This window comes from Setaria italica, chromosome VI (genome assembly GCF_000263155.2).
Source record: "Setaria italica strain Yugu1 chromosome VI, Setaria_italica_v2.0, whole genome shotgun sequence".
In the NCBI taxonomy this organism is placed as follows: Eukaryota; Viridiplantae; Streptophyta; class Magnoliopsida; order Poales; family Poaceae; genus Setaria; species Setaria italica.
This window is the reverse complement of record NC_028455.1, coordinates 28,088,684-28,101,113: the sequence shown is the minus strand read 5'-3', so window position 1 is coordinate 28,101,113 and position 12,430 is coordinate 28,088,684. Positions and strand designations below refer to the sequence as shown.

The 12,430-nt window shown below is 45.7% G+C and overlaps 3 protein-coding genes across 3 annotated transcripts; all 3 read right to left on the bottom strand.

The window, feature by feature from the left end:
• Window positions 1-1,055: 1,055 nt before the first annotated feature.
• LOC101769395 (lipoate-protein ligase LplJ) lies at window positions 1,056-4,106 on the bottom strand. Its single transcript, XM_004973456.2, has 4 exons — window positions 3,653-4,106; window positions 3,321-3,559; window positions 2,851-2,999; window positions 1,056-1,497 (listed from the first exon to the last, which is right to left on the bottom strand). Exons 1-4 carry the CDS (start codon window positions 3,838-3,840, stop codon window positions 1,255-1,257), a joined length of 819 nt encoding a protein of 272 aa, XP_004973513.1. The 5' UTR covers window positions 3,841-4,106; the 3' UTR covers window positions 1,056-1,254.
• A 1,392-nt stretch (window positions 4,107-5,498) lies between these two features.
• Window positions 5,499-6,781, bottom strand: LOC101768994 (chlorophyll a-b binding protein P4, chloroplastic). Its single transcript, XM_004973455.4, has 3 exons — window positions 6,524-6,781; window positions 6,014-6,429; window positions 5,499-5,915 (listed from the first exon to the last, which is right to left on the bottom strand). Exons 1-3 carry the CDS (start codon window positions 6,709-6,711, stop codon window positions 5,782-5,784), a joined length of 738 nt encoding a protein of 245 aa, XP_004973512.1. The 5' UTR covers window positions 6,712-6,781; the 3' UTR covers window positions 5,499-5,781.
• Window positions 6,782-7,563: 782 nt separating this feature from the next.
• LOC101778585 (polypyrimidine tract-binding protein homolog 1) lies at window positions 7,564-11,499 on the bottom strand (the record flags this gene model as incomplete). The annotated part of the gene is made up of 9 exons (XM_004974674.2): window positions 7,564-8,195; window positions 8,410-8,522; window positions 9,501-9,582; window positions 9,672-9,776; window positions 9,860-9,917; window positions 10,214-10,309; window positions 10,395-10,468; window positions 10,543-10,605; window positions 11,245-11,499. Coding segments are annotated over 9 exons (1,245 nt in total), but the record flags the coding sequence as incomplete, so codon positions are not given.
• Between the last annotated feature and the right edge of the window lie 931 nt (window positions 11,500-12,430).

Genomic DNA, 12,430 nt, shown 5'->3' with positions numbered 1-12,430 from the left:
ACCGGCAGGCAGAGTCGATCTGCGAGCGGATTCTCCCCTCCGCCCTCGTGCAGACCACCCGCACGCACGCAGGCGCAGGCCACAGTGCCGCTGGCCGCCTGGCCCGGCCGGCGACTCGCGCCTGCCGAGGCGCTGGGGGCGCCGCTGTGCCGCAGCGCCGGTCGGGCGCCTGCTGGGCCTCCCCCAGTCCCCCGGGATCCTCTGCGGCGGCCGCCGGGCCGGGCCGTCGAGAGAGGCATCTCCCGCGGCTCGCCGTTCGAGACGGCCCGTGCGTCCCCGACACCCGTGTCGCCCTCGCCCACCACCCACACCGCCTGGTGGGTTGGGTGCCTGCGTCGCCTGGCCGTACCCGTGTCGCCCTCGCCCACCACCCGGACCGCCGGGTGGGTTGGGTGGGTGCTTTTGTCCTGGCCTCCTGGGCTTGATCTGCGTGCGTGCTCGGCTGCTCGCCGATGCCGTACGCGCCCGCCCCGCCGCCGCTGTAGCCCCGTTCGTGCATGACGCGGCGCCTGGCCGTGGCCGGTGCCCGTCACCCACGGACCACGCCGCGCGCTACTGTGCCGGCGTCATTGTACGCGACACGAACGGTGTGCCTCATCGTGGGGGGCGCACGCGCATCACAAGTTGCTCTCCGTATCCGGGCCCGGAGCAGAGCGCCGCGGTTAAATCCGGACAGGCTTGATGCATGCATGTTTCACACTTGGGAACGGGCCGGGACTCGGCCGGCCGGGCTTTTCGAGAGGACGACGCTGGGGGGATTCGTCAAGGAATTTGGTTGAGCTGATTTCATGAGGTCGCCGGCACGGCTGTCACGAGTTGCACTCCTCATCGGTTTTGCATGCGGATCGAAATGAAAAGACATTACCAGATTTGGTTACGTATTTCCGGCCGTTAGCCACCAGTTCGATTGGTTCTCAGAATCGATTGTGCGGACACCTACCTTGTCAATGAATAAAATGTTTCCACGGGTTCATTCTCTGCTCTCAGATGTACTGCACAACAGATAAATTATCTACAAGCAATGGATTGGGGGGGGGGGGGGGGGCATATTTTCATGGTTTATTGTTCCAACCTTGCTTGCAATACCACAGTAAATAAATGCGTGCACACAATTGCTCGGGTTAAGTAATAACAATGCCAGTGGTTCAGTGAGCATAATGCCATCTGACCCAGAAGTTGAATGAAACCACAGCTCGCCAACAATCGATTTCAGATTTCACAACAGAAACGAGGATTCCCTCACTGTAATCATGGTCATGCTTCGGCTTTCTGTGCTCCAAGGGAATATCCTTTGGAGGAAACGATTTCCTCTAGGTCTTGTTCAGATAACAGCTTTGTCGAAGGCACGAATTCTTCGTCGTCAGGAAGCACTGTTTCTAAGTCTGCAGGTTGGACTGAGAAGTGTTCTCCCAGGGCCGTGATGACCCCATCAGTGAAGGCGGACCGTGAAGGCATGTACTCCTTCATGCGGCACAAGAAATCCGTGTGGTTTCTTGCCTGAAAAGAGAAATGAGATATGTACATTAATGGTGAAGATTGCCATTTGTAAACCTAAACTGTAAAACATGAGCGGTATACTATTTCTGAAATAGGCTCATTCAAGTGAACATATGTTGTAAAAAATGTGTAAAACATATACGAGCAGGAAATACTGTTTGTGAAAGGGGTCCACTTCATCTACAATATTTTTAAAATCCAAAGAGGGATTGTTGGACAGTTTGGGACCAAACCTACACAGTCAGAGTTCCACATTTTTCAAAAAAAAACAAAATCAGCTCATTCCCAACCAAAATCCATGGACATTACACTATTTCCATGTAAATGCCAGATCAAGAATCAAGACAGTCAACAGCCAGTGGTGAAACCAATATCAGTTTGCAGTGTATTACCATCTGGTTCTCAACAACTTGATTATTGTTCATATGTGCCCAGAAAATTCTTATAGCAAATGAGCTCTAACTCCATGTTAATGAAAGCTATATGATAACAACAATACTACTCAACTCTGGTTTAGACCCAGGTGAAATAGTTTCCTTTAAAATTTCTCACTCCACCTTCACATGGAGTCATCACAAACTGAAATTGATTAATCAGTAAAGCCCGTTCTTGTGTAAAGTGGGTCTGCACCAAGGTTTGATAATCCATACCATTACTAAGCAATACTTCCACCAGAAATCAACTAGTTAAACTAAGTCACTATTTGGCACAGCTTGACTTCATTGCATTATTTTGGGCAATGATAGATCGTCACATCCAACAATTGATAAAAAGGCCAGTCTGCTTTATTTCTACCCAGTGCTTTGCTTGACATCTACATTATCGTTCAAGTACAACAATAAAGCACTTCCAGTAAAACTCATATAGCTTTCTAGGATTCGGTATTAGCAGTTACTCTTGAAACTTTAGCTTGCGCAGTACACATGCATGATTCTTTCTAGTTGAGTAATCACTAATGTTGGTAAAATAAGCAATGGTTAATCAACTACCACTGGTTCTTGGACCTTACCAGGTCAAGGATTGCGACAACTACTGGCGGTTCACACCAATTAGGGGTGAAAGTTCACTTCAGGTGGCTATAGAAAACATTATAACACTACCTGGAGAAAACTAACATAGACTTGTTTAGAAACCATTGAACATGATAGCACGCATGCTACTCATGTACGAGATTCCTACCCTACTACCTCTGCGCACCATAAATGAAAACTAAAGATGCTCAAATTTGATAATATGATCGGAGATGCTCATAGGTAAACATCATTCTCGATGTCTTTTTTTTTAAAAACAAATTCTCAATGTCTTTTTGCAAAGGATGCTGCAAATAAGATTGAGAAGCAGTTAGAATCATACCAGTCGATACTCAGGTGCACGCTTCGGGATTTTGAGATAATCCATATTTTTCACATCATAATCCCACAAGAATGATGTGTGATGAACCCAACGGTTTTTCGTTATTGACTGAGCATTTCCACCAAACTTGCGACGACTAAATGCATAGTCTGAAAAAACAAATGCATACCAAGTTAATATCCTGGACAGTATTGCAGATCCTGAACATTGCAAATCAGTTTCCCAACATACCTGGGATCTTACTGGTGCCAAGGGAATATTTTAACAAAGTAAATTCGAATTTAGAAATATATTATGTTAAGTGAAGGATAGTAAACTCTGTCCGCTTTAATGCAATGAACAAAGGCAACAATTTTTATCCTCAAAAGATACACCAGAATACACTGCATTAAAACATCGCGTTTTTGCTCACTATAAGTAATTCAATGTTAAGCTCTAAAATGACGAAAATCTGTGTTGATCTTCCATACCATTCTCACGCAGATGGAATTCGCCAAATTTGTCAAACACTTTGCCATATAACTGCCCACTCCATGACATGATGTCCCTCGGAAAGGGCTGCAACCCGGCGACGGCACTCTTGTTGCATATGAAGGTCACAAACACCGTCCCCTGATCAACAATGACGGTGCCACCTCCACTGAACCTCCTCACGACCGATACCCTGTCCCGGAGGACCGGTTCTATCTCAACAAGCTCCGAGACTCTCCTGCCATCACGACAACAGAATTAGGAACTCGAATGCGAGCCACAAGAGCGCCAATGCCGACAGAATCCATCGGAGAGGAAGATAAGTTTTTACCCGGAAACGCCCATGACGATGGTGGGGGGCGCCGTGCCGTCGTTGATGACGCACCAGTTGTCCGCCGTGCGGCGCAGGAGCCGCTCCTCCAGGTGCAGCTGCTGCATGATCGGCGCGCCGCTCATGGTGACCAGCCGCATGAGGGGACGAACCGCGCCGCGCCCTACGGCCGACCCGGTAACGGCCATTCCGTCTTAGAGACGCATTCCGTCGAACAGGTACCGTGCGGCTCCTCCCGAACGAGCTTTCAGGTTTCGACGGCAGGGGAGGAGGGGACGGCGCTAGATGTGTGTTATCCGGCGGCCAGAGGCGCGATGGAGACGGCCGCGCGGGGCGGGTGCGGGGCGGCGGCGGATTGATTCGGCGCCGCCTTGGAGGACGACGGCGAGAGCTTTGACTTGGGTGGACTTCTATTCTACACGAACACGACACGGGATGGGAAGGGTGCGAGTCACAGGTCACAGGACCAATCAGGGGTATTGTCCGCTGGCCCACTGTTGAAGGAGGCAGGCCGAATCATCTAAAACAGCAAGAAAACGCTGGGCTAGACAATATGGCCGACTGGCAGGCCGAGCCCAATTAAATCTACTGTGAAAGCAAGAGCAGATCTTTCCTCTCAACATGATGAACAGAGTTCCCTTTAGAAAAATCTAATAACATCAGTTAAATAATGCAAGTTTGAAATACATAAGTTCTCAACTTGTTATAGCAGAGCTCACAGATGAACCATTGTCATTTCTTGAGGACAATGAACTGCTAAACTTCTTGATCTTCCTCAAGAGGGGCAAAAAACCTAAGATGACAATATCGTTGGGCATGTATAGGGAAGTCTCGGAGCGTGTCAAGCCGTCCCAACACTCGGTGCATTTACATCAGATGGACGATGGCAGCACCAGCATGAGCATGACTTCTTCCCAGCATCCTTCCTCCCACTTGCGAACCGATTCTTCTGTACTACGCATAGGGACTCGCGGACACTAGCGCATGGGTCTGATTGTGATCATGCCAATTGCCAACGTGCAAATGAGCACGAGTCCCTTTGCATTGTAGTACTGCAGAGGAGGCTCGTCTCTTACTTGATCTCCAATCCCTGCAGTAACATAGAATCCAATGGACATTGCGATGCACTCCTCCGATCAGAAATATAAGTCATTTAGTATATTGACATGGTCTTCAATATGACAACATGACTAGCAATATCTATAAAAATAAATTATCTTAATTAAAATGATTTTTATATATAATGATTATAAAGAATTAGCAATCTTGTGTTCTCAATCTATAAAATTATTTTGTTATTTACCATTACAGCTAAAAGAATTTGATTTGGGACAAACCTAGGTGAACTTGTATTTCTGGTTGGAGGAAATAGCGTAGTTTCCAGCCCTTGTGTTGGACGAGGCATGATCTTCCAAAGTCCAAACATCCATTAAGAAATTTCTGTTGTTTTCACCTGTTACTGCACCTGCATTACTTTCGTATCCTGTTGTTTTTCATCATTTTTTCAGATGCAATAATTAATACAAAATTCTTGTCACTAGATTGTATCTCATCACTCACGAATTAATGTGGAACGTTTGCCTGTTTTCATTGTGATTGTTGGCAGTTGCGATGGTACGTATATGCAGGCAGCCTCTCCCCAAATAGCATGTTCCAGATTCACTTTCAGCTACGTATTTTGTTGGAACCAGAACTAACAGCTGTGTTTTCCTGTTGCGTAGTCGAGGGTATTCTATCTTCCAAGTTCCAATCCATCTAGCCCCATGTCAATTCTTTAGAGCCCACGCTTATAACTTATAAGTTACCTGTTTAATTCCACACATAAGCATTTACGGACAAGCAGGTGTAAAAAGGCACGGAACGAACCCCATCGAGAGATAAGATACTGATCAAACAATCTCTACCCTTAACCACCCTTGTCATTAATGTACATACCAATCACCCCTCAGTACTCACTCTCCTCACCATGCATACAGCATTATTACAACACAGTCCTTAATCTCCTCTCCGGATTAAACACACATCACAAACTGATGATCCACACAGAAAGGAATTCACATCGATCGCGTATCAATGTATGTCCTCCTGTCCCCATCAGCCCACCAAATTGGTGATCACTCCCCGTCGACTCAACCGGAGAAAGTCTGGATGATGGTGTTGTGCCATGGGTCGGACAGGTGCTGCAGCAGGTTGTCGAAGGGCCCCTTGCCGGTGACGTTGTGCTGGATCAGGAACCCCAGGAACGCCAGCATGGCCAGCCTCCCTGCATGAACAGGCACATCACATCCGGATATGGTTAGTAAACATTTAAAGTTGCCGGCGGACGGCGACCGTGTAGTCACGGGATCAGACGCTACTCACCGTTGGCGAGCTCCTTCTCCTTGGCCTCGAGCGTGGGCGCGAAGTTGAGCGGGTTGAAGACGCTGCCGGGGTATCCGCACTCGTGGGGCGGCAGGCTGTAGCTCTTGAAGATGGGGTCCTGGTTGACGCTGCCGGGGTTCTTGATGTCCTGCCACCGCCGGATCTCGACGTAGTGGAAGAGGATGAACTCGATGACGAACAGCGTGGACGACGACGCGAAGTACTCCGACTTGCCGGCGTCGTACCACTGCGGCGCGTTGATGAGCCCGGCCTTGGTCAGCACCTCCGGGATCAGCATCCCGGCCACCCCCAGCATCGCCCACCGCCCGTTCACCAGCTCCGCCTGCACGAACCACCGCAGGTTCTCCGGGTCCTCCGCCAGGCCCAGCGGGTCGAAACCATTGTCGCCCGGCAGGCTGCGACAGCAGTCAAAACACAACAACATGTCAACATGATGTGCGGGTCAGTTAGTCAGCTGCTGTCGCCGCCGGCCGAAGAGCTAGCACTGACCTGCCGTCGAGGTAGGCGGGGGAAGGGAGGCCGGGGAGCCACTCGCCCTTGGCCTCCGCCCTGAGGCTGCGCCTCGTCGGCGCAGCGGCGCGGCCGAGGCGGCTAGAGTGGCCGACGAAGGCCGACGACCTGAGCGACGCCGACGGGCGCAGGGCCGCGACCGGGGTGCGGGCGGTGACGGACGCCATGCTTCGCGGTGAGATGGGAGTGGCAGAGGAATGGAGAGGAAGAGCACGTTCGTTTTAGCCGGCAGGAGCAGCCAAGGTTTGTATTAAACTGCCGGGGCGGGGCACCCCGGCGGGTGTGGCCAGGAGGCGCCGGCTGCCGCGGACGGCGGGGATCGGCGGCGCGGCGGGATCGGACGGACGGGACGCCGCCTGGGACCGGGTGTGGCCAATGGGGAGCGGCGGCTCTTATCCTGCGTTATCCGGATGCTGGGATACGGGGGAATCAAACGGGGTGTTGCCATTGGATGCCGGTGCGAACCATGGCTAGTGCTGGCTGCCACGTCGGACGGGCAGGCCTGAGGAATGGGCGAATGGCTGGTCCAGATCGTTCGGTGCCTAGATTTTAGTATGATCTTACTCGTCAGTCGTGACTGCCCTTTGGTGCCGTAGGGAAAAAAAAAATCTCGGTGGCACGATACAAAGTTTTGGATCAGTCGTGACCAACAAGTATCTTGCACGAGCACGATGAAAAGTTTTGGATCAGTGGTTGGCACGACAATAACTGGTTTACATTCAGTACAAACTCTGAAAAGATTCCACGTCACATTTAACATTTAGATTTATATGGTTACAAAACGTTACCCGCTCCAAATTAAAGATTCCAGTTGACTAGGTTCTAGCAAAAATTCCCACGTCCAAACGTTTGTGTTTAGACGGAAACAACCAGGTAACACTTGCATCTTATTCTCAGCGCTCTACCGAACAGCACTTGCCACTGGAGGTATTGCAAGAGCGCGCTGCGCACTTGAAGAGAGACATTAGCATCTGCCTCCGACAAATCATGACTTGCGAGGCATCAAAATAACTCAGAGATTGAGCTCAACAATACATCATTCAGGCTAATAGATTAACATTTCTAATTTCGGCGGACAGTTTTACAGACAACCGGCGCAGAGGTATACTTGCGATGCGAGCTCGCAAGTTACAAAGAGCTACATTGAAGAGTTACAACGCACTTCCAAAATTTCAAAGGGGCATATGCAGACCACAACTGGCTGCAGGTAACATGCAGTTGCTCTCTGACAATATCATCGAATGGAACCACCTTATTTCGGGAAGTACATTGGTTGGCCAGCTGGTGGTGCGTGCGGCGGTGCACCAGGGGGGATGCCGTACTGGGGCATCTGCTGTGACGCCTGAAATGGCACAGGTGGGGCGCCTGAACTGGTTCCAACAGCAGGATAGTGAGGCATGGCGTTTGCCATCATCGGTTGGCTAGGGTACGGGGTGGATGCAGATGCGAAAGCCCCTGCCTGCATGTTAGGATTCCAAGCAGGCACTTGTCCAACTCCAGCAGGAGGTGATGCTGCTGTGCTTGCATAAAACGGAGCAGCTGGTGCTGCAGTGTTCTGCCATGCCACTCCTGGAGCTGGTGCTTGTGCAGCAGCTTGCAGTTGCGCATTAGGGTCTGAAAGTGTGTAATCCCTGCTTCTCTCATCATGCGCCTGAATGCAAACAAATGGTCCCCAGTTAGACCAAGGCGAAAACAGGAAGCTCCAAGGAAAACAATGTTGAGAAAGCGTACTTTTGTCAAATTGAATGAACAGCAATAGGTATTCCGTTTTACTAATTGAGCCAACTTCATTATTATTAGTCCACAAGATATTTACTTCAATCAATTATTTGCTAATTTACACAGCCTGAAACTACTATTTATACCTTTACATTGAGATCAGTATGACGAGAGTATGACAGATGAAGCTTACAGTAACCACCATCATATATGCAGTGTCCCTCCAGGGCTTGTTTAGCAACTGCTGCAGTTGTTACATCTGCAAATATAGCTTTTTGTCAGTCAAATGAATATGTGTTCCTCTACTAAATATTAATGCTATAACTCCATAGCAAAGGGAAAACAAGATTAGCAATTCCACTCGAAAACAAGAAAAGAATTTACAGGGTGCTAAGGATCCGGGGACATGATGTCAAAAGTATGGGCGAAAGAATATTTAACCTTCCCTTTGTTTTTATCAAATCAGTTCAATTTCATCTATACCCCTAGATAGTGCAAACAGTAATGAGCATCAATAAGTTGAATGTCATTTGGATTGTTATATTTTTCAAAGATGTGCCTCAATAAGCTAGAGAAAGGACCACAAATCAGATGAAAAGACACTATTCAACAACAGGACCTCTGCTAAGACATGTTGACAATAGTAAGTGCTGACTATTCTAATCCCCAACACGCTAAACAGATAAAGATGCATAAAGTGGGACTGGGTAAATGTCTTGAGGAAAGTGCAATGATTGACAGAATGGAAGTTTGTAGCAAGCCCCTATTAAGAAAGAGAGTATGATTACATAAAAGGGTAAAAAATGATCAAGAAATTACTAAAGGCAACTTTATAGCTGTTGAAAGTTGCAGATGTCCATTTTATGCCTTCCCGAACTCCGACACCTCTCTGCTGAAGTTCCCAAACTTAGAAACTTACGATGCAAAAAGGGAGAGAATAACAGCGTGACTGGTTACTCATGTTAACGAGATTGGGAGAGAATGAGAGGGTATAAATCAGGGAAAAGACTGAAAAAATGTCATTAAATTTGCATACACGCAGTATATTTGAAAATAGTTTGGAAAAACTCCATGCCCCAATACTTTCAAACAGAGGGAGCATGACATATGAAATGTGCTCAACTGTGTGTAAGCAAATTACAACTACATGCCAAGGCAATAAATACAGCCAAGGAATCTATTTCAGAGTTCACCAAGGCCAGGGTATATCTTGTTGGGTGCAATTGAGTTAGCATACCTGGATATTGAATTAGAGCCTGCATTCCACCATTCTTCTCAAACATTGCAATTTTTTGAACAGTACCAAAAGCAGAAAACACCTGAAATTACCACATTAATGTAATTATATAGCTTGCCTTCAAATAAGTACTTTATTTTAAATAAACAGAAGGTACTGTATTATTCTTACAGTGTGCAAAACATCCACTGTCACAGCATACTGCATGTTCTCAATTGATGCTAAAAGTACATTACTCTCAGGCTCCTTTATCTTTCCATCAGGGCCTACTGTTGGCTGCAAATTTACCTTTGTGTGAGGAACAGTACAAAAATGCAAGTGAAGCAAAACAGCATGAGATATTAGTATATGAAGCAAACCTGCACAATCCCCTCAATTGCAGTTTGGTTCACAGGAAGATAAGGATTAGTGTAATCCCTGTTCAACCAAAAAAATGGTCAAAAGTGAGCAGAGGTAAACTGCGTAGCACCAAAGCAGGTAATAATATTTTTAAAACATTATCAACAGGACACAGACAACTTTTTGTGGCCATTTTTATATGAGAATAAGAACAGAAAAGGAGAGAGAAAAGAGAAAGCTGACTTGCATGCATGCATTATATTTAGGAACAAGATTGGCAAAACTTTATGCCTTTAAAATCGATATGAAGGGAGTACATAATATGCAAAAGAGAATTTTAGATCAAATGTAAAGTATGTGCCACTTTATTGTACCTGCTACGATGTGACTGAAATTTGATATTCAAATCCTTATGCGCAGAAAAGGTTATGCGCATGTGGCAGGCATTGATATGTTCTGGAAGTAAGTATCTGAAAGAGAAATGTCACATAGGTAACTTTGTGTTGGAGGTCTGTAGGCCGCAATAGCAATTAGCAAAATTGTAAAATGCATTACTTTGGGATGCTTCTTCCATCCAATGAGTTTTTAGCTTCAAGAGCAGTTGGGGCATCAGTATATTGGATAAGCGCCTGTGAAATATCCAACAGTTTAGCTCAATGCACAATGGAGTCATGTGTAGGCAACTTGAGAACAACTAACTTACCTGGAAACCAGCTGCTTTCTCGAAAGTAGCTATCTTGTGAACGAATCCAAATGCCGAAAATACCTAAATTATATTCGGCACAAACAATTGTTAGCCAGATTTGAGGATAGTGGCTTACCATCCAACAAAACAGTAGAATAGCAAGCATAAGGTTAAGCAGAGAATAGATGGAGCACATCAGCAAATCGTGCGGGAGGCATGAATTCACAAGGTAGCTACTATACATCTGTAAATATGTAATAAACAGAGCCTATACTACAGAAACAGAATTTAACAAATAACAAACTCCATAACAGAAGCAATTTTTTGAATCCTCTTTCCAATTCGGTGTTGTCAAAGTACTTGCCTGGTGCATATTGTACTATTATTCTGGGCAGAATCAATGCCTTGACTTTTGGGCTTCCTAATCTTATATTTCTTGCCAGAAACCAGGATATACATCCTAAAGTTTATAATTTAACAGAGGATAATCAACATTAATGTTGTGCATTTTCAGAAAGAATTTTCTGAGCTTGTCAACTAACAGGAAGATATGACCATGTACAATCATTAAGATAAGTCATATTAAGCACATACATGATTTTTTAAAAAAAATATGTATAAAGATGTTTCGCAACTGAAAGAACATTTGGACAGCCCAAGGGATGCAGAAGGCTGCTCTAGCAGGTAAGTGAATACATTCAAATGTAAATATAGACTTACCAAATGAATGACTTCTATGGTGACGTCATTAGGCTGAACACCTTCAAAAGTGACAAGCAGGACATTGCCAGAAGAATCACCAGTGCCTTTATTGTTGGTAATTTCTTGCCTGTTTGAATATTGGATATATACAGTTTTACCACGAACTTGAGCAGGTTCTGAAGATGAAGCATAATAGGAAACCATTGAAATTGCCTGGTTTTGATCCGCCTGAAAATGAGCATGTTTAAGGGTAAACAGTAAGGAATCGATTGATTAAATCCAATCATACACAACTAAAGCTCTGCAAGTCCATTCTACAGTCTACAACTTAAAATCTTCTGGTAAAACAAATTTCTGCAAGTACAAAAGCATTTCCATGGTATCCTCTTGTGCAATGAATCAAATATCTTATTATGAGCTGCCTGAGGCGCCTTGTGAAATTCAAAAACATTACAGCAAACCATCTTACACCTAACTTTCCCAAAACAGAGTTGCCATTGCTAGTAGTTACCATAACAGTTGATGCTGCAAAATATATATCAACTAGACATATGATTCCAGTCAGCCATACCCATATCAATGAGGAACAAAAATCTCCTATCAATCTACAACCCATTCCAGACCATATAATTATGTTGTGGAACAAATAGGCACTTTAGATAAATATAAAAGGGTGTATTAGAAGTGATTGTAATCCTCCAAGCCCCATCCCATCCATTCTGCTTTCACTTCACATCACTCATACTGCAATATGATACAACTGTACAAAGGTTCACCACTATGTGTATGCAATCAATTCAGTTAACAAACAAATCAGTTTCTCCTACATAATATCAGCATATCATGTGTCCCATGAGACACATGCAGCCACTTACATCACCAAAAGTCTTAGCTTACATTCGAAGGGCACAGCCTAGGATTACTGAAAATCCATGTGACATTAGCATATATACTAAACCACATCAAAATCAGAAGACAACAAGGTTGCATTAACCTTTTACAATCTCTAGTGAAAAAAACATATTTCTAACATTTACCATAGAGTTGTACTGAACTGCAAACAGCAATTCACCCCTTGAGTTCGACCAAATAATACGAATGGCTAATGGAAAAAAAATCTGCTACTACAGAAAAGGGGGTCCTCGGCTACGGTTGTGATTGCAACTAGCGCTATCCATTTAGATAATTATCTAGTTGTAGAACC